The sequence below is a fragment of the Mytilus californianus genome, unplaced genomic scaffold (genome assembly GCF_021869535.1).
Source record: "Mytilus californianus isolate M0D057914Y unplaced genomic scaffold, xbMytCali1.0.p SCAF_5, whole genome shotgun sequence".
Lineage (NCBI taxonomy): Eukaryota > Metazoa > Mollusca > Bivalvia > Mytilida > Mytilidae > Mytilus > Mytilus californianus.
In genome coordinates this window covers 92539933-92565866 of record NW_026262701.1, presented here as the reverse complement: position 1 = coordinate 92565866, position 25934 = coordinate 92539933, and the positions used below count along the sequence as shown (strand labels likewise).

Below are 25934 nucleotides of genomic sequence, written 5' to 3'. Positions count from 1 at the left end.
AAATTAGAAAGATCATATCATAGGGAACATGTGTACTAAGTTTCAAGTTGATTGGACTTCAACTTCATCAAAAACTACCATGACCAAAAACTTTAACTTGAAGCAGGACAGACGGACGGACGGAAAGATGGACAAACGAACGGATGCACAGACCAGAAAACATAATGACCCTTCTACTATTGTAGGTGGGGCATAAAAATTGTAAAATTTGTCATTTAAGGGCAATTGGTAGAGCTCAACATTCTGAACATTTTTGCCCTGTTAGATTTTCTCCATTTATAATGGTTTTAAAAAAAATAGACAAAAGTTGCATTTTACCCCTATGTTTTATTTTTAGCCATGTCGGCCATCTTGGTTGGCAGACAGGGTCATTGGACACATTATTTCAACTAGATTCCCCAATGATCATTGTGGCCAAGTTTGATAAAATTTGGTCAATGTTGTTTCAGAGGAGAAGATTTTTGTAAAAGTTCGTTAACGGACAATGACGGACGAAGGATGCCAAATGATGAGAAACTTTGGGCCAGGTGAGCTAAAAACACTGACTAAAGAAACCAACACAAGTGCTGATCAAATTATCTAAAATCTATTCCTCATTCTAAAATGAGTTTGAGGATCTTAGCTGAAAAGATATTTTCATATCTTTAATACAATAAAAACAAACATTAATTTGTAATTAAGTGTCCATTTATTAAAAAAAATCTTTTTGATATCAAAAGTATTAAAATACAAATATCACAGTGACTGAACAACATTGTAGAAGATAGTACATAAGGAGGTATTCTATGTAAATGCATAAACAATATATTGCACAGAATAAAGAATGAACAACTTAGGAAACATATAGATATAGATATCTTCTACATGTCAATTTTCTTCTACATCTCTATCCGTTAGTAATTTATCATGAAACAATTAACTTTTTTCTCTTTAGAAAATTCACAGATTGGAGGATAGGGGTATTGTGTAAAATATGTGATTTTAAAGCTGGTCTAAATCGGGGATGGTTGCCATATCTGATCATTTTATAACACAAGACCATATGAAAAAATACATGCAAACCTCTTTCCATTTTCTCTTTGTAACAGTTTCATAGAGTAATATGATGTATGGGTAATTATATGATTGTTTAAATAAAATTAGTTATTTGTGTGTGGATCTGAAATCAAACATTGCCAAAGCACCTCTGAAATATAGTTTTTACATATCACCTACAGGAAAACAAACAAGTAACTTCTTGCAAACAGCATCACTGAATGAATTAAATCCAACCGTCACAAACTGTTTTGTAAATACATATTAGCAGCTTCTTTGAAACTGCTTCATAGACTAAAATAATATTATGCAGAGGAGGATATGATGGTCCGACCTAAATTTTGTGATTTTAGTGGCAAACTTAAATCCAAGAGGATAACCACCATTGAACATTGTTTTTACATAGAGAATACCTGTAAACAACTTCTTCTTATAAACAACATCAAATACTGATGTAATATTATGCATTACATTATGAATTTATGATTTTAAGTCGATTTGAAATAAAAAAGGGTTGCAAACAGGGATCAAAGTTTAAGCATGCAACCCTTTTGGAGGTTCATGTTACCATATCAATCTCAATTCTAAGATTGCTAAGCTTAAGTAACAGATTAACATCTTACCACATAAAAAAAATAAACAAAAAGGGGAGATAACATAGGGATTTTGGCACAAATTAGAGTTTTTGTTTTCTGTTTTTGCAAACTTAAAATAAGAAATCCTCTAAAATCTAAACCAAATTTGCTGAATGATTGGAACATATTTGAAAATAAGGTAAACATCTAATTAGATACCTTGTATCAGTTTATACTATACAATACTTATCTTCATGATGTCTTGGTCGTTCAATGAAAAATTGAACAGTGTGATTTTAAGGTGATGGAATTAGTAAAAAAATTATCTGACCTGAAAAGTATTATCATTTCTAATGGTATGGATAATGATTTCTTAAATATGATAATTAAAATTAAAACATTATTTTAAAAATTTCATGAAATTCAACAAGGTTACATACAAAAAGTGCTAATTAAAAAACATGAAAAAATTTAACAATTACATTCTCCTTTGATTGTCACTGGAGGTCATAGTTCATATAAATTTATCATTTAACAAATACAATCTGATTGTCATTGGAAGACATAATTCAAACAAACATATCATACTTAGACTAGAATAGATGATACAGTTCTTTTTCACAGACATGATTACCACACAAACAATGCTGGTAATGACTCTCACTCTCTGCTGTGTTTTATCCTAGGAAGAACTGAGACAGTTGTCAAAGCATGCGATAATACAAATAGTACCATGAGAAATATAATCATACACATCACTATTACATAATGGCTAATACTGGTCCCAATCTCTAACCAACTACCATAGTCTCTAACCAGGAAGAAAAAATTCTGAAATAAGAATCACACTATATCTATATTTACTATTCTCTGAAGTTTTCATTTAATTAACAGTAATTTGAAGAAGAACAAGAATGTGTCCATAGTACATGGATGCCCCACTCGCACTATCATTTTCTATGTTCAGTAGACCGTGAAATTGGGGTCAAATCTCTAATTTTGCATTAAAATTAGAAAGATCATATCATAGGGAACATGTGTACTAAGTTTCAAGTTGATTGGACTTCAACTTCATCAAAAACTACCGGTACCTTGACCAAAAACTTTAACCGGAAGTGGGACAGACAGACAGATGGAAGGACGCACAGACGGACGCACAGACTGAAAAACATAATGCCCCTATGTGGGGCATAAAAACACTGCCTTTTACATGTTTTCATGGGTTTCTGAATCATTGTTATGTTGCTTTATCAAACCAAAAATACACCTGAAGACCAAAATCATATGTGCGATGTACATGCAGTAAGAAAGTAAGAATCAGACAAAATGGACATGGTACATGATATCAAAGCGCATAACTTTTGATATAATTTCTAAATTTATTCTGCACTTTTGTTGGTTTTATCGACATTAAAGACAACAACACTCATAAATTAACACAAAGTAATAGTTTTAATGGTCAAAATGTTTCGCCAGCAAGTGTGGCATCTTCAGGACCTTTTGTTGGTTTTGTAAAATTCTTATTTTTTTTATATTCACACTTTATTTTCCTTTTAAGTGATAAATGAAACTTGGGTAGTTTCAGTCTCCTTGAAATGATGTTTCTTTTGTTTGTACAGATTCTTCTTAAAGGAACTGTTGGTCACAACATTTCCCCAATTGAAAAATAAAATTGAAGTATTCAATTCAACCAAACAGTTGTACATTGTATTTCAAAGTTACATACTTAGGGAAAACTAAATGCCCCATTACACTTAAGAGAAAGAACATAAACTATGTTTTAGGAAAGACTCGTTTGACAAGTTTTTAAGGAATATAACCGCGACAGCTTTTGAATACTTACTAATGCCATGAAATCTGACATAATGAGTACTATCAGAAACAAAGCTTTAGTTGGAATGGATGTCAGTACATGTATGGCATGGAAAACACAGCTAACCAAAACAAATGGCAGTACATTCTGAAATATATAGTCTGAGACTTAGAACAAAGCTTTGGTTGGAATGGATGTCAGTACATGTATGGCATGGAAAACACAGCTCATCAAAACAAATGATAATATATTCTGAAATATAAAACATGAGACCAAGAAAAAAATGGCAATACATTCTGAAATATAAAATAAGAAAATATGATAAGAAATTACAAATTCTGGCATTCCTTGTAATTCAATCTCTTTGGTAGTTTTTTAATCACTAATTCTCCAATTTCAATGAAATATTTTAAAGGAACAATTGCACATTAAACAATATACTCCCCCAGAGACTCAGTAATGTCTTACCTTTAACATCATGAGAGATCCCATCATGAATGGATCAAACTTTGTAATAAAACAATACACAGAGGCTGGTTCAAAACTAAAAAATAATATTGATGACATAATTTTAAAACAGTTTCATAATTAAAAAGTGCGGGTGTATTTGGGATTCAAACTACAACCACTCATCTATTTTACATAAGTGCCCCCTCCCTTCATTAATATGGAAAGATTGAAAATTAGTTAATAAACATCAACTAACGATAACTTGATACTTTTGGTGGTTTTTGTTTGTTTCATCTTTTGATGTTTTTGATGTTTTTCTTATTTTTTTTTTTGGGTGGGGGTATTATCATTATTTTGAAAAATCCCCATTTTATCAAACCCTTAATCTATGCATTGTCTAGTTCAGGTGCCTTTTGGCTTTCATTAAATCCATTTTAAACACTTTTTTTATTCTCTAACATGTCAACTAATATTAACTGGAAATACAGCATAATTAAGAAAAGAATTTAATACTTACATTTATCATCAAATCACTAACAGTATAAGCAATCAACATTTCTTAATATTCAAAGCAAATAGGACTACATGCTGCAACTTATGGAAATAAAGTAATCCTTAAAGTTCTACACAATTTACCTGTTAATACTTGCAATATTCCCTGTTCCAAAAAATGCTACCAGTATAAAAAATATCTGATAAAGGCTCAGGAAAATCAAATGAAATTATGCTATACAGACAAAAAGTGGACTATAACTTTAAAAATAGAGGCTCTAAAGAGCCTGTGTCGCTCACCTTGGTCTATGTGAATATTAAACAAAGGACGCAGATGGATTCATGACAAAATTGTGTTTTGGTGATGGTGATGTGTTTGTACATCTTAATTTACTGAACATTTTTCCTGCTTACAATTATCTCTATCTATAATTAACTTGGCCCAGTAGTTTCAGAGGAGAAGATTTTTGTAAAAGATTACTAAGATTTAAGAAAAAATGGTTAAAAATTGACTATAAAGGGCAATAACTCCTAAAGGGGTCAACTGACAATTTCGGTCATGTTGACTTATTTGTAGATCTTACTTTGCCGACATTTATTGTTTTTTACAGTTTATCTCTATCTATAATAATATTCAAGATAATAACCAAAAACAGCAAAATTACCTTAAAATTACCAATTCAGGGGCAGCAACCCAACAACGGATTGTCCGATTCATCTGAAAATTTCAGGGCAGATAGATCTTGACCTGATAAACAATTTTACTTCATGTCAGATTTGCTTTAAATGCTTTGGTTTTTGAGTTAAAAGCCAAAAACTGAATTTTACCCCTATGTTCTATTTTTAGCCGTGGCGGCCATCTTGGTTGGTTGACCAGGTCACGCCACACATTTTTAAAACTAGATAACCAAATGATGATTGTGGCTAAGTTTGGTTTAATTTGGCCACGTAGTTTCAGAGGAGAAGATTTTTGTAAAAGATTACTAAGATTTACGAAAAATTGTTAAAAATTGACTATAAAGGGCAATAACTCCTAAAGGGGTCAACTGACCATTTCAGTCATGTTGACTTATTTGTTAATCTTACTTTGCTGAACATTATTGCTGTTTACAGTTTATCTCTATCTATAATAATATTCAAGATAATAACCAAAAACAGCAAAATTTCCTTAAAATTACCAATTCAGGGGCAGCAACCCAACAACAGGTTGTTCGATTCATCTGAAAATTTCAGGGCAGATAGATCTTGACCTGATAAACAATTTTACTTCATGTCAGATTTGCTCTAAATGCTTTGGTTTTTGAGTTATAAGCCAAAAACTGCATTTTACCCCTATGTTTTATTTTTAGCTGTGGCGGCCATCTTGGTTGGTTGGCCGGGTCACGCCACACATTTTTTAAACTAGATACCCCAATGATGATTGTGGCCAAGTTTGGTTTAATTTGGCCCAGTTGTTTCAGAGGAGAAGATTTTTGTAAAAGATTACTAAGATTTACGAAAAATGGTTAAAAATTGACTATAAAGGGCAATTACTCCTAAAGGGGCCAACTGACCATTTCCGTTATATTGACTTATTTGTAAATCTTACTTTGCTGAACATTATTGCTGTTTACAGTTTATCTCTATCTATAATAATATTCAAGATAATAACCAAAAACAGCAAAATTTCCTTAAAATTACCAATTCAGGGGCAGCAACCCAATAACGGGTTGTCCGATTCATCTGAAAATTTCAGGGCAGATAGATCTTGACCTGATAAACAATTTTACCCCATGTCAGATTTGCTCTAAATGCTTTGGTTTTTGAGTTATAAGCTAAAAACTGCATTTTACCCCTATGTTCTATTTTTAGCCGTGGCGGCCATCTTGGTTGGTTGACCGGGTCATCGGACACATTTTTTTAACTAGATACCCCAATGATGATTGTGGCCAAGTTTGGTTAAATTTGGCCCCGTAGTTTCAGAGGAGAAGATTTTTGTAAAAGTTTACGGACGACGGACGCAGGACGACGGACGACGGACGCAAAGTGATGAGAAAAGCTCACTTGACCTTTCAGGTCAGGTGAGCTAAAAATTAGAAGCATTTTCATAAAAAATATCTTTACAAAGGGGTGGAAGGACCATTTTCAGGATGTTGGAATTGGACCTTTCTTGTTGCAAGAATTCAGGATTTGGCCTTTATTTTCATGGGAATTTGGGATTTACACTTATCAGAACTAGGGAATTAATAATTAATTTTTTTTAAATCCGGGAAAGACTACTTTATTTTTTCAGGAATTTGGGATGACACCTCCTCCTGTAAATAAATAAATTGAACAAACAAGCGGCTCTCAAGAGCCTGAATTGCTCACCTGTATTTCAGAGGAGAAAATTTTTAAATGTTAGCAAACTTCCCTCAGTTTATTTATTTTGTATTTACATTGTGTCATAGGTCAAATTTATTTGTTCAGTGTATGTTCAATGGTGTTCATATGTCCTTTGATTGAGTTAAGCTATTTCAGTTGATATTTTATAGTGTGTCTTTCTATGTTGTGATGTTACACTATTGTTTCAGAAAAAGGGTGCAGGTTTGGTACCATTAAAACGTTTAAACCCGCTGCATTTGTTTGCACCTGTCCTAAGTCAGGAATCTGATGTTCAGTAGTTGTCGTTTGTTGATGTCGTTCATAAGTATTTCTCGTTTCTCATTTTTTATATAGATTAGACCGTTGGTTTTCCCGTTTGAATGGTTTTACACTAGTAATTTTTTGGGGCCCTTTATAGCTTACTGTTCGGTGTGAGCCAAGGCTCCGTGTTGAAGACCGTACTGTGACCTATAATGGTTTACTTTTATAAATTTTGACTTGGATTGAGAGTTGTCTCATTGGCACTCATACCACATCTTCTTATATCTATTGATGAACAAATTGTGTAAAATTGTCTTTAAAGGGCAATAACTCCTTAAGGGGTCAATTGACAATTTTGATCATATTAACTTTTTTGTAGATTTTACTTTGCTGAACATTATTGCTGCTTACAGTTTATATATATCTATAATAATATTCAAAATAATAACAAAAAACTGCAAAATTTTGTTAAAACTACCAATTCCGTGGCAGCAACCCAACAATGGGTTGTTCGATTCATCTAAACTGTCAGGGCCGATAGATCTTGACCAATTAAACAATTTTACCCCATGTCACATTTGCTCTAAAAGATTTAGTTTTTGAGATATAAGCCAAAAACTGCATTTGACCCTTATGTTCTATTTTTAGCCATGGCGGCCATGTTTGTCCATGGATACAAACTTCGGATACAATTTATAAACAAGATACCCTAAGGAACATTTAATTAAAGTTTGAAGGTAATTGGCCCAGTAGTTTCAGAGGAGAAGATTTTTAAATGTTAGCAAACTTGATGAACAAATTGTGTAAAAATTGTCTTTAAAGGGCAATAACTCCTTAAGGGGTCAATTGACAATCATGGTCATATTAACTCTTTTGTAGATCTTACTTTGCTGAACATTATTGCTGCTTACAGTTTATATATATCTATAATAATATTCAAAATAATAACAAAAAACTGCAAAATTTTGTTAAAACTACCAATTCCGTGGCAGCAACCCAACAATGGGTTGTTCGATTCGTCTGAAAATTTCAGAGCTGATAGATCTTGACCAATTGAACAATTTTACCCCATGTCAGATTTGCTCTAAAAGCTTTAGTTTTTGAGATATAAGCCAAAAACTGCATTTTTATCCCTATGTTCTATTTTCAGCCATGGTGGCCATGTTTGTCAATGGATCAAAACTTCGGATACAATTTATAAACTAGATACCCTAAGGAACATTTAGTTAAAGTTTGAAGGTATTTGGCCCAGTAGTTTCAGAGGAGAAGATTTTTTAAATAGTTTACGACGACAGACGACGACGGACGCCAAGTGATGGCATAAGCTCACATGGGGCCCTTTGGGCCCAGGTGAGCTAAAAAGGATACATAATAGAATGCTCTTCGTATATCTTCAGTGTTTATACTTCTATGTTGATGGTTTTTACTTGATGCAACAAAATCACAATCTTCTAACTGAAAAATAAAAAACTTATACATCATAACTAAATGGAAATATAAAATTAATATTTTGTGACATCATTCTGCAATAAATACATCATATTTTTTTATTGGTGGTCACATTTAAATATCTTACTGTAGAATATGTTTAAGAGGTTTGAATCTTGGCACAGTCAGACTTTTTTTTTTATTAAGAATGAATCATCAGTAAACTGACATACATAATTCATTAATGACATGTTGGTTAAATCGTGATTTGTAATTTTCAACAAAATCGGTTTGGAATATTGTTTATATTATTTCTTCATAAAACTGTTATTAATACAAATTCCACCACTTAACCAAATAATCTTGATATTAATCCACTCTTAAAAATGCTATAGCATGGTATGCACTCCTTGCAACTAAAAAAGTTGCTTATATGACACTTTGTGTGAGTTAATGATACTTACACTGACTTTTTTATCATTCAAATTTATCTCTAATTTCATCCAGAAATACAAAACTACTGTTAAAGTCACAAAAAATAAATCTTCATATCTGAATTTCATGTAAGGATACATTGTTATCAATGAAGTATCAACAATACTAACAAAAGCAATATTTTCAAGTATTTATAATGGCAATAACTTTATATTCATTCACCAACAATGCTGATCATAGTTGTATTAAATCATTCCACAATAAATTTTATTTTTCAGACTTCATCCTAAAGATTCTTTTTGTACATAAACACAAGTAATGACATGTGTAAGTAATCATGAAATTTTAAAGAAAAAATTTGATTAAACATTTAATTGTGCATAATTAAGTAACTCAAACTTCAATAAACAAAACCCCAAATGTACATTTAACTTTCAGTACATTTGATGTAAATTCTATCATAAACAAGATGAACTATGACCTTATTATAACTTATTATATTTTTGCTCAACACTGTTTTTAGTATTTCATGTACTGTGAGCCATTTCTCACTTATTATATCTATACAACCCCTTAATACTGTTGACTCAATTTTCAGTTAAAGTAAAATTAGCTATTACTATTACTTCCCCCAATCCACAAAAATAAGTACCTACATATGTAAATTAATCCAAAATACCCACAATTATTTTGTCTATGTTCAAACAGTAACAATTAACTATTTATAATGAAATATCAATTCTAATACTTAAAACAATATTCTTGAGTTTGACAGTATGATATGATGACTATAAAGGATACGATATACTTAGCAGTAAGTATGGAGGAAATAATGCCAAGGTTACAGTAAACAATCTGTGTGTCACTGATGTCCCTCCAAGAAATGGTGAAATCATTGAAAACACTGAAAACATGATAAAAAAGGTTATTTCTTTTTCACAACAAAATTAATCATAAAATATATCATTTGCAATTTTTAAAGTAAAATGTATGAAATTTATTGATAACTTCAGTGCATGTAGCAAATACTGACAAATATCAAAAGCAATATGATTTTAAAATCAATGCCATTTTACACCGATATAGAGTCAGGATTATTTATCAAGGAAACTATCAGCCCTTGTGGTGATTACAGCAATTAAATCACTTCTGTAAAGATTCTTCCACAAGAATTTTTGCAGATTTTTGCTATATTTCCAATTCATTCCATATCCTTTCTATATTGAGAAAACTATAAAATTAATATTATTTCTTAATACATTTCTTAACTGATTGATTTATTCTTCATGTGACAACAAATGTTCAACGCTGCTGTAATCTAACTATTACACTATTCAAACCAGTAAACATTGAATGTGTAATGCCAAATGGCCTTCATTAAATTCAACACATTTTTCCAGAGAAATCATTATTACTATCAGTGAAGCTTTTCTTACAATTAAATGAAAAATACAGAAATGTGTTACCTAAAATGAGATAGCTGGTTAATCGATTTATAAATGGAAGACCCTGACTTCTGGCTATACTACTGGACACTGTCCATACATTATATGTGGCTAAACCAATAACTACAACCTGAAATAACAATATTTGAATGAGATTTGACCAAACCTAGTTCAAACAAGCATTCCATTTGTATTCAGTCTTAATATCTTTAGAGAAACATACCTGATGTATCTTTTTTCAATCTTTCATGAAATTTTGAAAAATGCAAAACAAGTTAACAAGCTTCTTGACTGATTTGGAAGTATGTCAACGATTTTCTATTCTTCATTTTATTGCTTTCCTTTCATGCTGTTCCATTATGTTTGTATTTAACTTTTAAAGACATAGTTTGCACTTTGGTTTTTTTTTCCAAATTGTACATGCTGTATATTGAATTACTTTTTTTTACTATTACCAGTGATAAAATTTTCATGCATAAAGTTATTTGTATTGTTGACGAATCCTATTCTGATGAACAAAAAATATTAGTGGTTTAACAATACTTCTAAGTTTTCGAACCTTGATAGTTTAAATACACTTTCTACATATCAACATACAAATTGCTGGTTTATATATAATTTTCCCATTTACCTGAATAATGTTAACAAGAAAAATATGCTGATGTCTCAATTTTCTTTCTTTCTTCACTTCATGACTTCTCTTTAACCTAAAATATACACTGAATGATTTGTATGTTTAAAGAGATTTAATAAAATAGCTTTAACAAATATAATAATTACATTGTCCCAGCATTTCCAATGTTTATATTAAGCATATAATATATGCAATGTGAAATAAATTAATATATTGAAGTAATTGCCTGCTTGAAACTATATTTTATCAACTGATTGGTTATTAGGAAGTTCAACCAATGTGGTGCTCACACAATAAAATATACTAACCCTAACATACATCATAGTGATAAGTCATGTTATTATATGACTATAAAAAAATCTCTTTTCTCATTGGCTTGGCCTAGGGAATCTTCTTTGATAAAACGTTATATTCACCGCAGGAAAAGTCACAAGAGGCTAATATAAGATATGGAACAGCTAACGTGTACCTATAAATAGTTTTTTCCTCAGCAACGTCTCATTTTTCATCACCTTTTTTTTTATGTTATATATTGTTAATAAATCTTATTGAATATTTCAACTTAGCAACTACCAAACAGATAAAATATTTAGTATAAAAGGAGAAATTAAAATCCTGAGCAATTACTAGAAATTAGAGATGGTTAAAAAAAAAAATAATATAATAAAACAATTGTTGACTTATGATATCAGTTAATACAATGATTTGTCAACCCCATAGATAAGACATTCACCCTCAGCCATTGGCCTCGGTGAATATCATATCTCTGAGGGTGATAAATTGTAGTATCAACCTCATCAAAAGTCATTAATTGTATAATATTATAAAATATCCATTATGTGTACAAATACCTTTTTTGGCAGGCACAATTTGTTTTGTTACCTTTATGGATTGTATGTTCATACTGTTTGCTAGTCATGTATCACGTAAATTGACAGAGCAACCTCAGATAAGTTGTATTTATCATTGTACTATTTATACATATATATGTGTGTAAAGAAATTTAGCACATGGATCAAACAAAAAATGCAAAATTTAAAAATCTATAATGCAATAATCTACTCACCAGAAGATCAAATATGTGGCTGATACAACAACAAATACACCACTTGTTATTCTAAACATAACAAATAAATGTAAATTTAACAATCTGTATTAAAAATAATGTGCAGTTGTGTAAGACAGAAAAATTAATAAAAATATTTGACAGGTCATGTAAATAAAATCTATTTCGCCAGTTTCTATGTAACACCATGGTAATAAAATTCAGCAGGAGGTAAATGGTCTCCACTAGACTTAAGTAGATATTTGATAAGGTTTTTAGAGAATTATGAATATGATTAATTCTTTCAGTTTATATTAACAATTTTTAACATGAGTACTTTATGAACATTTCAAATTATTTGGTCCAGGTAATTTTAGACAAGACTGTTAAATGTTCGAAATCAGCAGATATTTGGTTATTTGGTTATTTAGAATGGTTAAAACATCCTAACAATGATTATGGCTAAAGTAGTTTCTGAAGACAATAAGCAGCTGTTAAGCTATACTGACTTACACATAAATATAATTAATTTGCCTTCCAACAACTGGAGCTAATGGAAACACAGATAGCAACAGACATGAGACAATCCAACCAGCTGCTGTCACCTGAAACATACAAAGGGTAAAATAGGTCAAAAGATAAAATAAATGACAAAATATGCATTCCAAAACCAACTCTCCAAAATTTCATTCAATTTTTTACTGCTGTGGCCCTGAACTCCGACTTAAAAGTTATAACCTCATCAGTGCTCTCCCTTTCCCCAGGATGCAATATTTTTCTGATTAATGACTAAAATGTTAATGCCTGTATACTTGCTGGAAAAATCCCAATAACTACGAAGGGAATCTATTTTCAAATTTTGCATGAAATACAGATCTGGTAATCAAATTTCGAATAAGACCTTAAAATTTTGTCAGACAGGCATATCTTTACTGTGAAGTTTCACTATGCTGTACAAATAATTCCTTAATCTCCTTAATTTCATATTAGAGTACAAGAATGTTTTTGGCTTTTACAGTAAACTTGACACAAAGCAAATCTTAACTAGCCAATGTTTCTTAAAGTTACAGCTCTCAGAATCTATTTTTATTGTTTTGTTATTAGAAATCTGCTGAAACTAATTTACTTATAATCCTACCTTATCTTTCCATATACTTTTGGATGTTATTAATGGCCATGCTGCAATCATAACCAAACCAACAGATAGCAATTCTCTTCTAAAGAAACCCATCACCTGAAACATATTTAAACAAGAAAGATAAGCATATATTAACTTTTATTAAACTTGATAATGATTTCTCAAACAATCAAGTTAACAGACATCTTCTGTTTGAATTTTAACCATATATTTTGTAAAAGGTTTTAAATCCATTAACATTTATCAACGTAATCAGTTCAGCAAGAAACTTTCTTTAATGTACACATAAAACCTTAGAGAAGGAACATTAAAACCTTTTCTAAGATACAATATTTCTTTTTTACAAGACAGTGTACGTGAAATAGTTTATCTGGTATCCATTTCTTCAAAGAGGCTTCTCCATTTTTCATTAGTTTTCAAAAACACATCCTGCAGACTTTCTGTGACATATTTTCTACCTAACTTGAGTTTTTTCCCAAGTCTAAGTCGACAATTGCAGCTCTCAATTTGACATGTATAGAGGAGAAGCAGCAAAAACCAATTTTGAAGTCTGGTTTTAACCAGCTGGGGATCAAACCAACAATTTGCTGAATATCTAACAAGTGACCATCCAGGTAGATCCAAGTTGAAGGAAAAGTTAAGTATACATACCAGTATTTCTAACCCTAGTACAGGTGGAACAATGGCTATGAACACTGTCTTTAAATTCTTGGCAAGATTAAATTTTTTAAATAACTGTTGGAAAACTGTCAATCTGAAAAAAAAATCATTCTGAATACAGATTAATACCGTAGGTATTCTAATGTACCACATATAATTTCTTTATCAATGGATTACAATTGTTGTGAACATTATAAATGTGGTTTCTTTGTGTCTGTATTTCTCTTTTGGAAATTTGTATTTTGTTTGGAGCTGAATTTTACAGCATTAATTAACAATGTAATCCATAAAAACAGTACCATTTCACAGTGGACTAATGTTACAATAAGTTTTCAATACATGAACTGATATAAAATTTAAGTATTAACATCAGCAGTATATTTAATTGCACACAACAGATATTGAGACTTTGGTATTTCTTCTTCAGATTTGATTATTTCTAAACATATTGTTTAGCAATTTTAGCTTACAATACTAATTTAACAGTGTGGTGTTTTACCAGATATTAGTTAAAATTTTGGAGGATTCAAAACATTCTACAAGGGCTGAGTGATTAAATGCATAGTGCAAGTACAACCGTAAAATTACTAAGAGAAAATGCATGATGAATGATGCATACTCAAGACAGATCTTCTATGGTGTCTATTGAATGTATTAAATAGATACCATGCAACTTATCAACTTATCAACTAAGCCCCAGGGCAATATATGTAACTCCTAGATATTCAATTTTAAATTTGTGTTGTTGGATTGCTCCCTCCATGATATTTACCCAGCCAGTCATTTCATTTATATCAACATACCTAAGAGCAACAAACATCCACAAGACTACAGGTATTAAACAATACATATAATTTGTAAACAGAAGTGACTGAACTGAAAATATAAAACATACAATGAAATGAGTTTGAACATTTCTAACAATGAAAGTAATGAGAATTATCTCTGTACTTTATAAAGACCACTAAAGATGCTGTATTTTTCACATTATTTACATGTACATCTTGTTACATTCAGAATGTGTAAAAATTTGTTCTGTAAAGTTGATAAATAAAGACTCAGTAATATGTAAAATCTACTTTATAACTCTTAAGAAATTTTGAAAATGTTTCAGCAGATCTATTTATAGAATTCAATCTGTAGTCACTACACCAGAAGTTCAGTCTTTTTTGTTGTTATGATGAAAGGTTTTTAAATTCTCCAAAAAAAAAAACAGTTAGTCCTGAACACCACTGATAAATAATCATATAATATCTGTATAAATATTTCAGAAGAACTGTAAAACACTTTTAAAATATTTTTAATTTCTTAAAAAGTGAAAAATGTTCTCTTTTGAACTTTAAAAGAATGAATCAAGATTTCATTTTGTACAATTGAATTTCTTAATATACAATATTTGAAATATTAAATCAACCAATCACAATAAATTATAGATATCTTTGAAATTAAAGTCATTCACTTCACAAAAGTGTGAAATCTAGCTGTTACTAAATACCTTTTAATAGAACAGTAACAGCTACTCCAATTATAGCAAATACCAGTTTTATTGGTTTATCTTGTAACCATACTGGTTGTGACAACTTCTCAAGCTTTATTGTTACACTGACCAAACCAGAGTGATCCCTCACGACTAAGGTCAGTGTGTAGATCATCCAACCAACGAAACCAAAAACAATACTTAAACTGTAAACAAATATAGATTGATTAAAAAACAGTACACAACCTTTTTTCTAATATTTGACATTTGTTCATTTTTTGACAACTATGAAAATAAGAAGATGTGGTATGATTGCCAATTAGACAACTCACCACAAGAGACCAAATGACACAGAAATTAACAACTATAGGTCACCGTAAGGCATTCTTCAATGAGCAAAGCCCATACCGCATAGAGAAATATAAAAGGCCCCGAAATGACAAATGTAAACTAGTTTGAGGTAAATTTATGTAGTTTGGGGAATGGAATAATATTTTTTAGAATGAAACATTAAATTTCATTACTTTCAGTTTAAATACTTTTTACAATTCTTTAAATGTTTTAAAGGAAGAAATTTATTTGAAAAGATTTTTTGATGAAGTAATCAAGTGAAACTCGAAATTTGGATACCAAAATCAAAAATTTGTAGAGAAATGATCAACGAATGGAGGAATTTTACGTAACTTAAAATATAGATCATAAGATGTAAAACTTTTAAAATAAAACTTACCCCAAAAAGAAGCGATCATATCCATGATAGTAATTCAATCCTTCTAAACCAAGCTCTATCAATGTTTGAGATTCAGTAATCTGATATAAAATTAAATCAATTAAAAAACAGTGTTTCAATAGTTCTCTCAATGGTATATATATATATGATATTTTATTTTAAAAGGAGTGCTTAATTTATACCATATATGATCATAGCTTTTGATAAACACCAGTTTGGAACTGTGGCCATGCTTGAAGATATTTACGAAAACATATTCTAGGAAAACCATAAAAGAACTTAATGTTTCACCATACTTCCATCTAACAGCAACTGCTATATTTCTCTTAAAATTTGAAAATCATCAGAAACGCTCAAACTTTGAATTTTGGAGAGGATAAATATCATATCTTACCAGATGCTATAGTAAAATGTATATTAAAACTTACAGCTAATTGATATTGTCCACTATTGATTAAGTTTCTGATGTTTCTTATTCTGTCTTTCTGTAAAACAATAACAGTGTTATGATGATATGATCCATTGCAGGAAATATCTAGGAATTAAATTAACTGCTTTAAAACCATTAACATGAAACTTGATATGATAAAGAATATAAATAAATGACCAATTGAAATTTTCACTGAACATAGCTTGGTATAGTTTTAACAAATCAGATTTGGCACATGATCAATCATATTATCAAAGTTCTATAGATGTTTTAAATTCAAGAAATAAAAAAAGGTCAAATTTCATCATAAGCATTTAACAAATGTGAAATGAATTAAAGGAATATTTTTTTTAAAAACTTAATGAAATATATAGGAAAATACTAGTAACTTAGCAACTTCTATCTACATGGCAAGAAACTACCTATGTCACTCCTTGAGAAATGATATTTGTTTTAAAGAAATTGGATTTTGTGGTTTTATGAAATTAGCTCTGATCCAAGCAACTGAAATTACAAATTTGGTTAAGGTCTTAAGTTCAGGCAATATCTTATTATAATAGCTTACTTATCTAAATCCTTAGAAGTAACTTTTTACTACAAGTTACTTATCTGAATACTTGACAGTCACTTATAACTATAACTTACTTACCTGAATACTAGGCAGTAGTTTACTGAAAAGGTTAAAAAAAAGTAATTATTATAAGAAAAATTTACTGGTATAACAACAAATATTGATTCTGTCCATATTCTTTGTGAGCAGTTACCATTTATACATTTAATGTCTACGAAAGAGGTAAAGGTGTTCCTGTGTTATTTTGTACAAAGCATGCCCTGTTTCTCCAACTTCCAGTACACCAAATCCTGAATAAGCCTATATGCAGCAAAACTGTACATTGGATATTCCCTAAGTGGAATAACTCTTATCTTATCTGATAAAATTTACACTTTGGAGAATAGATACATTCTTTTAGAACTAAAAAGTTAAAACAGAAGTTAAGATAAATACTTTTTCAAATAATGATGATGATGATGAACACTGAACAGTCTCTTCATATTTGGTGATGACAAAAAAAAATGAAAAAAAATAATAAATACATTTAACTTTTAATGGATTGGTTTTGTTAGCCACATGAACCCCTGTTACATTAATATTTCATATTTACCTAAATGGCCTGAATGCCACTGATAAAGTTGTTGACTTCTTCTGATCCATTTTGACCTGTAATCAAAATTCTTATTCTTTTTAAAAGTTTTACTTTGCTTTATATATTATTATACCTGACATATTGATTACCTTTTTAAAACCAACAGTGAAAAGACTTATAATAGAAGTTATATGTTTCCCTTTTCAAAACAATTATCCAAACCAGAATATGTGTCCATAGGACACTATGCCCTGCTTACACTATCACATTGACATGTTCATTGGATGAGGAAATTTTGGTTGAAACCCCAATTTGGCATTATATTTAAAAGTTTACATCATGAAGAAGATGTGTACTATCTTTTCAAGTTGATGTGACTACATCTTCATGGTGAACTACTTAAAACCAAAACTATTACCGGATAGGGGAGGGATTGACAGACCAACAGACAGACATATGGACAGAGGAAGGGATGGATGCACAGAAAAAAAAGCATAATGCCCCAGTACTATTGAAGGCAGGGCATTAAAACTGCTGAATCTGTTGCTCAAATTGTCAAAAAAAAAATCAATATTAATGGCAGCCAAAAGTGCTTACAAAAATGCAGCAGATAATTGCCAATTATTGCAAACAGAAATACTATCTTAAGATTTCACTTTATGTTTATAACTTTTAAGTTGCTATTTATCTTACTAACATTTACATGGAGTTTCTTTCCTCATATTTAATTTTTACAAGTACCGTCTTTCTGTGTGTATGGTACGCAGGTTTTACCCTAGGACTTTTTTTCAGGTCCGAATTCCCACCAAGAAACCAGGTAGTCAGGAGGAAAATTTTTCTTAGTATAAACTTAATTTTTATGTTTTACTATTTGTATCTTCTTGTATCTGATTTGTAATGTTATATGCAAATCAAAATCATTTAAATGCTTTAGTAGTTTTTTTTTGCTTTATCTTGTGTTCTCCGTTGCTGCCCAGAAATTACATTTGATCATGTCCAAATCTCAGATGAAGGATTCTGTCAATGGCCAAATTAGTGTAGGTCAAGTTTATTACTTACTTTGTATATGTGTTCTTACAAGGAATACAGTAGGTAAATGTATAAAACTTGAATGAAACACGGCCATTTGATGATAGCGGTGTGGAAACAATAAAAATTCGTAAGGGTTCCGCGGAACCCAGTGTCTCGCCTACTTTTTCTGTTAATCGCAGGCTCAACAAAAATGAGGAAGTAAATCAATAAAAATATTCCTCTTGATACTATCTTTTGATTGTAAGAAGTTTCTGTCCAAGTTTGGTAAAAATCCAGGATAGTTTATGAATCTAATAAATGTTTAAAAACTTTATCCTCAGACTGAATGTAATGTTAACTTGAAGAAAACAAAGTTTCCTTCTAGATACTAGCATTTGATCATAAACAAGCTTCTGTTAAAGTTTGGTGCAAATCCAAAATAGTATAAGAAAGTTATTAAAATTTAAAAAACTTTAACCACAGAGTGAATGTGTTGTTTCCTGACAGGAAATCTAAGTCCATTTAAAAGTAAAATACCGAAAAAATGGATTTATTATTTTACAAAATTTCCTTCTAGATACTAGCTTTTGATCATAAACAAGCTTCTGTCCAAGTTTGGTACAAATCCAAAATAGTATAAGAAAGTTATTAAAATTTTAAAAACTTTAACCACAGAGTGAATGTGTTGTTTCCTGGCAGAAAATCTAAGTCCATTCAAAAGTAAGATACGGAAAAAATGGATTTATTATTTTACAAAATTTCCTTCTGGATACTATCTTATGATCATAAACAAGCTTCTGTCCAAGTTTGGTAGAAACCCAGGATAGTTTAAGAAAGTTATTAAAATTTTAAAAACTTTAACCACAGAGTGAATGTAATATTTCCCGGCAGAAAAACTAAGTCCATTTATAAGTAAAATACGGAAAAAATGGAATTTTATTTTTACAAAATTTACTTCTGGATACTATCTTATGATCATAAACAAGCTTCTGTCCAAGCTTGGTAGAAATCCAAGGTAGTTTAAGAAAGTTATTAAAATTTCAAAAACTTTAACCACAGAGTGAATATTTGTGGACGCCGCCGACGACGACGCCGACGGAATGTAGGATCGCTATGTCTCGCTTTTTCGACTAAAGTCGAAGGCTCGACAAAAAATCAAACATAGTTTGCCAAATTATTTATTTTTTCAACAATATTTCATTATCCTGTAATCAACCAACATTGGAGTTCAAATTGTCTCAAAAAAAGAAATCACTTTGCAATGAACGAATTTTACAGAGTTTCAAGTTGGGATTTTTCCAGAAAGTCCCTGCCTATTAAGCATCAATAATACTTTTTTTCTTAAGTATCAAGTGGGAAAAAATGTGGTGCATACTATGCATGACTGCATTTTATACAGACCAAAAGACGGTAATAGAAATTTTTCTCAAGCAAACATGTTTTTGTCATTGGGTTGTTGTCTAATTGAGGTATACTCTACATCTCCACTCATTTATACTTAAACTAAAAGTTTTGGGCAAAGCCCACACCTGGCAGTGATATCAGGTGCTACAGCAATGTAAACATATCCTGTCTGCTTCTCATGTGATGCTGTCATTCTTCCCAGTAGTAAAAGCAAGAGTCAAATAAGATAGAGGTCATAATTCAGAAAAGAATGTGAACCATTTCAGGAAATATAGGATTGGTTGCAGTTTGCTTAATGTCCAGTGGAAAATAATCCATGCATTTTCAGGAAGAGGATAAGTAACATATATATATATAATATACAAATGTCTAAGCTAATACAATATATAATGCTTACCTGATATTGCTCCAAAATTTGTTGTGCATTTGCAAATGTGCTCTCGGCTTTCTCAAAATCTGAACTACTGAGGAAACTTAATGGAAGTGTGCCCTAAAATAAAATTATATTTCAAATGAAACATACAGAATGATGAAAATGTGATTTTGCATTTACAAGACTCCCATGAAAAAAAGTCCTTTTCACTCTATTAACAATGGCTAACTTGATAGATATCCTAAATCTGTGTACACAATAAACTCTATTACTTCAATTCAAAGACAAGCTTGCTTATTCTATATAAATATTTGTATTTTGTAATGACACATTGTATAGATACTCTTACGTATAACTGGTTTAATCTTAACACATATTGTGCCTGTACCAATTCAGGCTATCTGGAGCATGTTTTGTTTGTTTTTGTATGTGTGTCTATTTTTTCAGAGGAGTCGGTGTTGGTGTGGTCAGTTGTACTGTGCAATATTTTGTTGATTCCTTTTATCATTTTTGTGTATTATTGTCTAATGTTAAGGACTGTATGTTGACCTTTAGATGCCTTTAGATGCATCGTTTGGTTACTGAGTCAATTATTTATACTGCACATCTCCTTTCATAGATATTCTTGACTACTTACAACAGAATTCATTGGATAAGGTACTCCTATAACTGATGACATCAATGGTGCTATATCTGCCTGTAAACAAAGTTTAAAAAAATATTTAGATAAGTATCTTATTAATTTTCAATGCTCGAAACCTTGAAATCATATATTGTCTGCCTTTTTCTTAAAACTTATGTCTTAATAACTGGCAAGGTGATTTTTCGCACTATATGTATGTATTGTCACAGTGTGAAAATGTGTATTTCATTTATTTATTCTATATAAATAGAAGTTTAAATGTATTAAGGCTTATCATGTCAAAACCCTGTTCATATACTTTTTTGGACCTACAACTAATGAATAAATGTGAAATCTTTGGACTACAAACATACTTCAGCAATTTAACTTCACAATTACCAGTATAATATGCTTATATACCAACGTTTGCTGTTTTTGCCATTCAAGTCTTTTTTGCAAAACCTACCAAATTAAATTATTTATACAAAACTATTATTCTATTTATCATTCTAAAACATAAACCCTTATGTACAGGTAAATATCAGAGCTGCTACTTCAAACTCTGTTAATGTTCCCCAAACAGTAACTGTTCTTACCTGGTTAACATCAGTTCTCTTTATATCATGTAATTTCCATTCTGTAAGAAAATAATTCATACTGTATATAGAAACTGTTAAAACATAATCCACTTTTCTCTAATTCTTACACGATTTATCCTTTTCCTGACCTGTTGATCAGTTCTTCATTGGTAAAAATTCGAGTATGACGTCAAATTTTCTTGTTTTCCTCTTTCCTATTGTGAAGTCATAAAAAAAAGGAGAAAATACCTGATGACGTCACACAACAAGAATATATCTTTTTGCAGACCATTCGAATGGAAGAATTGAGTTTGTCTGCATATTGTTTAAAAATCATCAGAGTAACAGATTCCACCACCAAATCTTGTGCAATATGATATTTATCCACTCTCGACAGTCAAATTTTAAATATTTAACTGTCTCAAGTGGATAAATATTGTATCACACTCGATACAGTGGTAGAATCTATATTATTTAACCAACGAATGACTTGAAGGTGTACATAAAATAGTTGTCTTCCTTAAAATGCTAAGATTGAAAAATGTCTTGAAATACAGTTTGATTTTTCTGTTAAAAATATTAGGGGTAATATATTGAAAATATTGATGAAAATTGTTAGTATTAAACATTTCAGTTTCATACTTTTTTGCTCTTCTTTTTTATCATACCAGACTTGTAATTTCTCATTCATATATCTGATATATTCTTTCAAAGACATTGATGTACCTGTTTTCAGAATTCTTACAATGCATTTATTCCAGTTGAATTTTATTTTATGTTTTGTCTCAACATTGAACAGCGGATTTAATATCAAGAGGTTCTGCTTTTATAATAAAACTAAAATGATAAATAAAACAATTGTAAAATGAAAAAGAATAACTAAAATTGTGACATGCCTTGAGAAAATGTATCAGGGTAGATAACTTGATTTGAGATTACCAGGGGTCCTCTGATACCAGCTCCCCAAGCCACTATAGGAGTTAATGTTTCATGTGGATTCCCTGCTCCATGAGATCCTGTAATGAATTGAAGATGCATCATTTTATTTCCAACATTTATATACACAATACATGTTCAAATGATAAGAAAGCATAGTATGTCTCATGGGTAATAACAATTCTTTGATGAAACAGTGTATACATGATTTTTTTATCTGTAAAACGGTCTAGGAAGCAATGTTCAATGTCCTTATTTACCCCTTATTATCTCAATACACAAGTCAAGACCCTATACTGAACTTCTGAACAGTATTAATTTCTTTGTCCATGTTAATCTTTATTTATAACCATGCAAGCATCTGTCAGTCTTATTTATTGGATTTTAACACAAAGCATTACAAATTCTCTCATGAAACAGTGTACAGGTATATTTGATTTCTAAGTTGCAGAACTTTTCAACAATATAGTAAGCAATGACCAATGTCATTAAATTTACCTCTAATTACACAGTATATAGATCACAGTATAATTATTTACCAATATTTATTAAACACACTGTTTGAAAAAAAATATAACAGTTTTCTATTTTAACATCTCTCTTATTTTTATTCATATCATATAGTATTTACCCCAATTTGTCATGCCATGGTCTGATGACATTATAAATGTAGTTTTACCATCCCTGTCATAAAAATCATCAAACAACTTCACCATTTCCCTTATTCCTGTATCAACAAGCTCTATATTCTTTAAATACACCCTGAAAAAAGTATGAATCTATTTATGTAAGTATAGAATTTGATTATTTTCGCTAGATTTTTCCATTTTTGAATACCACATGAAATATTAAATTGTGTATTCCTCATCTCTCATGGAGCTGGAAAACATAATCAGTCAAATTATCATAATTGCATTAAAAAAAAAACCAAATGGGTATGCAAACTTGATCATTTTCACTACACATTATTCCACTGCAAATTATAGCATAAATGAGGATCTGAATGAGAAGAAGAAACTTGTTGACACCTTCTTGTATATTATGTCTAAAGTTTACATTCTTTAGTAGCACACATAAAACGCTGTTTTGGTGTACAGTACTCTGTATCTAAGCCTCTGTATGTTTGGCAAGTTTACTTCATTCCTATGTATGACAAGTAATAGTTGTACATGCTGTCTCATTGACACATACCCTTGCATCTTAGTGACAAATATAAACTTAATATTCTACTTAATCGGACTTACTTTGAGTGTGGTTTGTGTGAGTGTCCATTAGTGTCTATGCCAAGCAGATGTAAAAAGAAGACTAGTTTGTCTTTCTGTAATTTCTTATACAAATCTTTGTCTAATTTAGCTCCTTCAAAGAAGGCCTGGAAGAGAATATACACATACCTATAGCATCAGTATTACACCCTATAATTCACAAAACTACACAATGTTAACAGATTTGTTCCCAAACTTAAATAGCTGTTTCTTAGTTCTTAATGCTTGCATTCTTTAATGGGAATATTCATTTTAACAAAGAATGTTTTGATACATAAATATGATCTTAATAAGTAAAAATGTATATTTTAATCAAAGTTTTGCAAGCTAATCACATTTAAAAAAAAAGTTATTAATAGCCATCCTTATGTAGAAAAATTTTATTTGCAGATACTATTATCAGTTTATAAGAAGAAGTTTTAATTTTGCAATTTAATTAGAGACGGATAAGTTTTTCTTTTACTATATTATCAAGCATGAAATTCATAAAACTTATCTAAATTAGAACTGTATCTATTATAGAAGCAGATTAATTATAAATGTAAAACAAAACCTTCAAAAATTTAAAACTTTGACTTTATCAAATATCTAGCTTCCCAGGTTAAACAATTCTTACCCTAACTTTATCAAATACCCAAGTGTCAAGGTCAGAAGCATGTGATGCTGCAAAATCTTCCTCATCAGATGTATACATCTCTGTCAATACATGGTCACCACTGGCTCCTGGTTATTAAATACACATAAAGAGTTTAGTGTGTAAGAAGCACATATCAATGACATTAGACAAAACTCGTTAATATACAACATCTGTGAAGACATTGTTTCTTAAATTCATAGCAGGAATAAAAGATGTGTGGGGTATGTTTCAATGAGTCAGCAAACCATTGATTAATAAAATACAAACTTGTTTTTTGTTTCATCTTGTATGCATTCTGCTTTAGAGATGCTTAAACAAGAATGGGAAATTTTATCCCTTTTGAAGTTTTTTCTGTCTTTCATTTTTTTCAAGTTCTGTATCTACTGGGTACTTATCTTTAATATGTTAAAGCCAGAACCTTTTGAGCATGTTAAGTACTTTATCTTCAACCTTACATACTGTGGATTCATTTATTTTCGTGGGTATCAATTTTCGTGGATTGAGGTAAGCTTGCATTTTCGTGGATATTTAATTTTGTGGCTTTGGCAAAGTGTGCATACATTACTTTAAAAAATTTGTAATTCGTTGAACATTAAAATTCGTGGTTCCCTAGTACCCATGAAATCCACGAAAATTGGTATCCAACGAATATTAATGAATCCACAGTATATAAAATGGCAAACAACTTTAATCAATATTGATCTGTATTTACTATCTATGAAACCATCTTACCTTTTGCAAACATTGGTAAGATATCAGGACTGCCCCATGACCAAGTGTATCTACTCTGGTTAAAAACTGAATCAAATTCTACTGGGTTTTCTTTCCAACCTATAACGAGTTATTAAAGCAACACAAATAACTTGCCTAAATTGCAACATAACCACTATACATATTTGAAAGATGTAATAAACTCAATGTCAGTTTTAAAATATAAAAAGGATAAATTTATATATAAAACAAGTTATATGTACATATATAGGACATCATACTCCAATCTAACATTCCTGTGTTTAGTGAATAACAAAATCTAGGTCAAAACCGTAATTGAGCATTTATTTTAAAAATTCATATCAAAATGAACAAATGTGAGAAGTTTCAAGTTGATGTGACAACAACATGCACAATTTCATGGTTAACAACATTAAACCAAAACTTTAATCTGAAATGACACAGACTAAATGAAGGATGTGTACAACAGACCGGAAACATAAGGCCTTCTACTATCACGACTATAGTAGGTGAGGTTATCAAACAGATAAAACTAGGTGAAAGAAATCCCTTTATATGTTAGCCCAGACAATTTTAACCTGTCTTGTAATTGGATATATCATTCAGCATACCCATGTTTTGCTTTTGAAATGTTTATTACAATTTTCTTTTAATCCCACTAAGTTGACCTTTTTACAAACATGTGTAAATGAATGATGTCACATAAATTTATTCATACCTTTGGCAACAGCACTTACATCTTCATAAAACCCAGCAATAAGTGCAACATGGCCTGGTCTGGACTCTGTAGGTACTCGGGTGTGAGAAACACCCCAGGCACCATGCTTGCGTATTATATTCCTG

At 30.5% G+C, this 25934-nt stretch overlaps 1 protein-coding gene across 1 annotated transcript in view; it reads right to left on the bottom strand.

Moving 5' to 3' along the window:
- Nucleotides 1-671: 671 nt before the first annotated feature.
- LOC127703293 (GPI ethanolamine phosphate transferase 1-like) overlaps nt 672-25934 on the bottom strand; it is a 30836-nt gene continuing 5573 nt past the window's right edge. Inside the window, exons 3-30 of the mRNA XM_052207816.1 lie at nt 25810-25931; nt 25092-25190; nt 24339-24445; nt 23705-23829; nt 23092-23222; nt 22421-22540; nt 21543-21583; nt 20962-21021; nt 20349-20441; nt 17555-17610; nt 17041-17062; nt 16390-16446; nt 15962-16041; nt 15250-15437; nt 14558-14630; nt 13746-13848; nt 13095-13190; nt 12470-12561; nt 11978-12028; nt 10909-10984; nt 10299-10407; nt 9634-9736; nt 8862-8949; nt 8338-8424; nt 4510-4565; nt 3892-3967; nt 3454-3570; nt 672-2441 (exon numbers count right to left, since the gene is read on the bottom strand). Of these exons, the coding sequence (XP_052063776.1) occupies nt 2271-2441; nt 3454-3570; nt 3892-3967; nt 4510-4565; nt 8338-8424; nt 8862-8949; nt 9634-9736; nt 10299-10407; nt 10909-10984; nt 11978-12028; nt 12470-12561; nt 13095-13190; nt 13746-13848; nt 14558-14630; nt 15250-15437; nt 15962-16041; nt 16390-16446; nt 17041-17062; nt 17555-17610; nt 20349-20441; nt 20962-21021; nt 21543-21583; nt 22421-22540; nt 23092-23222; nt 23705-23829; nt 24339-24445; nt 25092-25190; nt 25810-25931 (2599 nt within the window). The 3' untranslated portion in view covers nt 672-2270. The remainder of the gene's footprint in view (nt 2442-3453; nt 3571-3891; nt 3968-4509; nt 4566-8337; nt 8425-8861; nt 8950-9633; nt 9737-10298; nt 10408-10908; nt 10985-11977; nt 12029-12469; nt 12562-13094; nt 13191-13745; nt 13849-14557; nt 14631-15249; nt 15438-15961; nt 16042-16389; nt 16447-17040; nt 17063-17554; nt 17611-20348; nt 20442-20961; nt 21022-21542; nt 21584-22420; nt 22541-23091; nt 23223-23704; nt 23830-24338; nt 24446-25091; nt 25191-25809; nt 25932-25934) is intronic.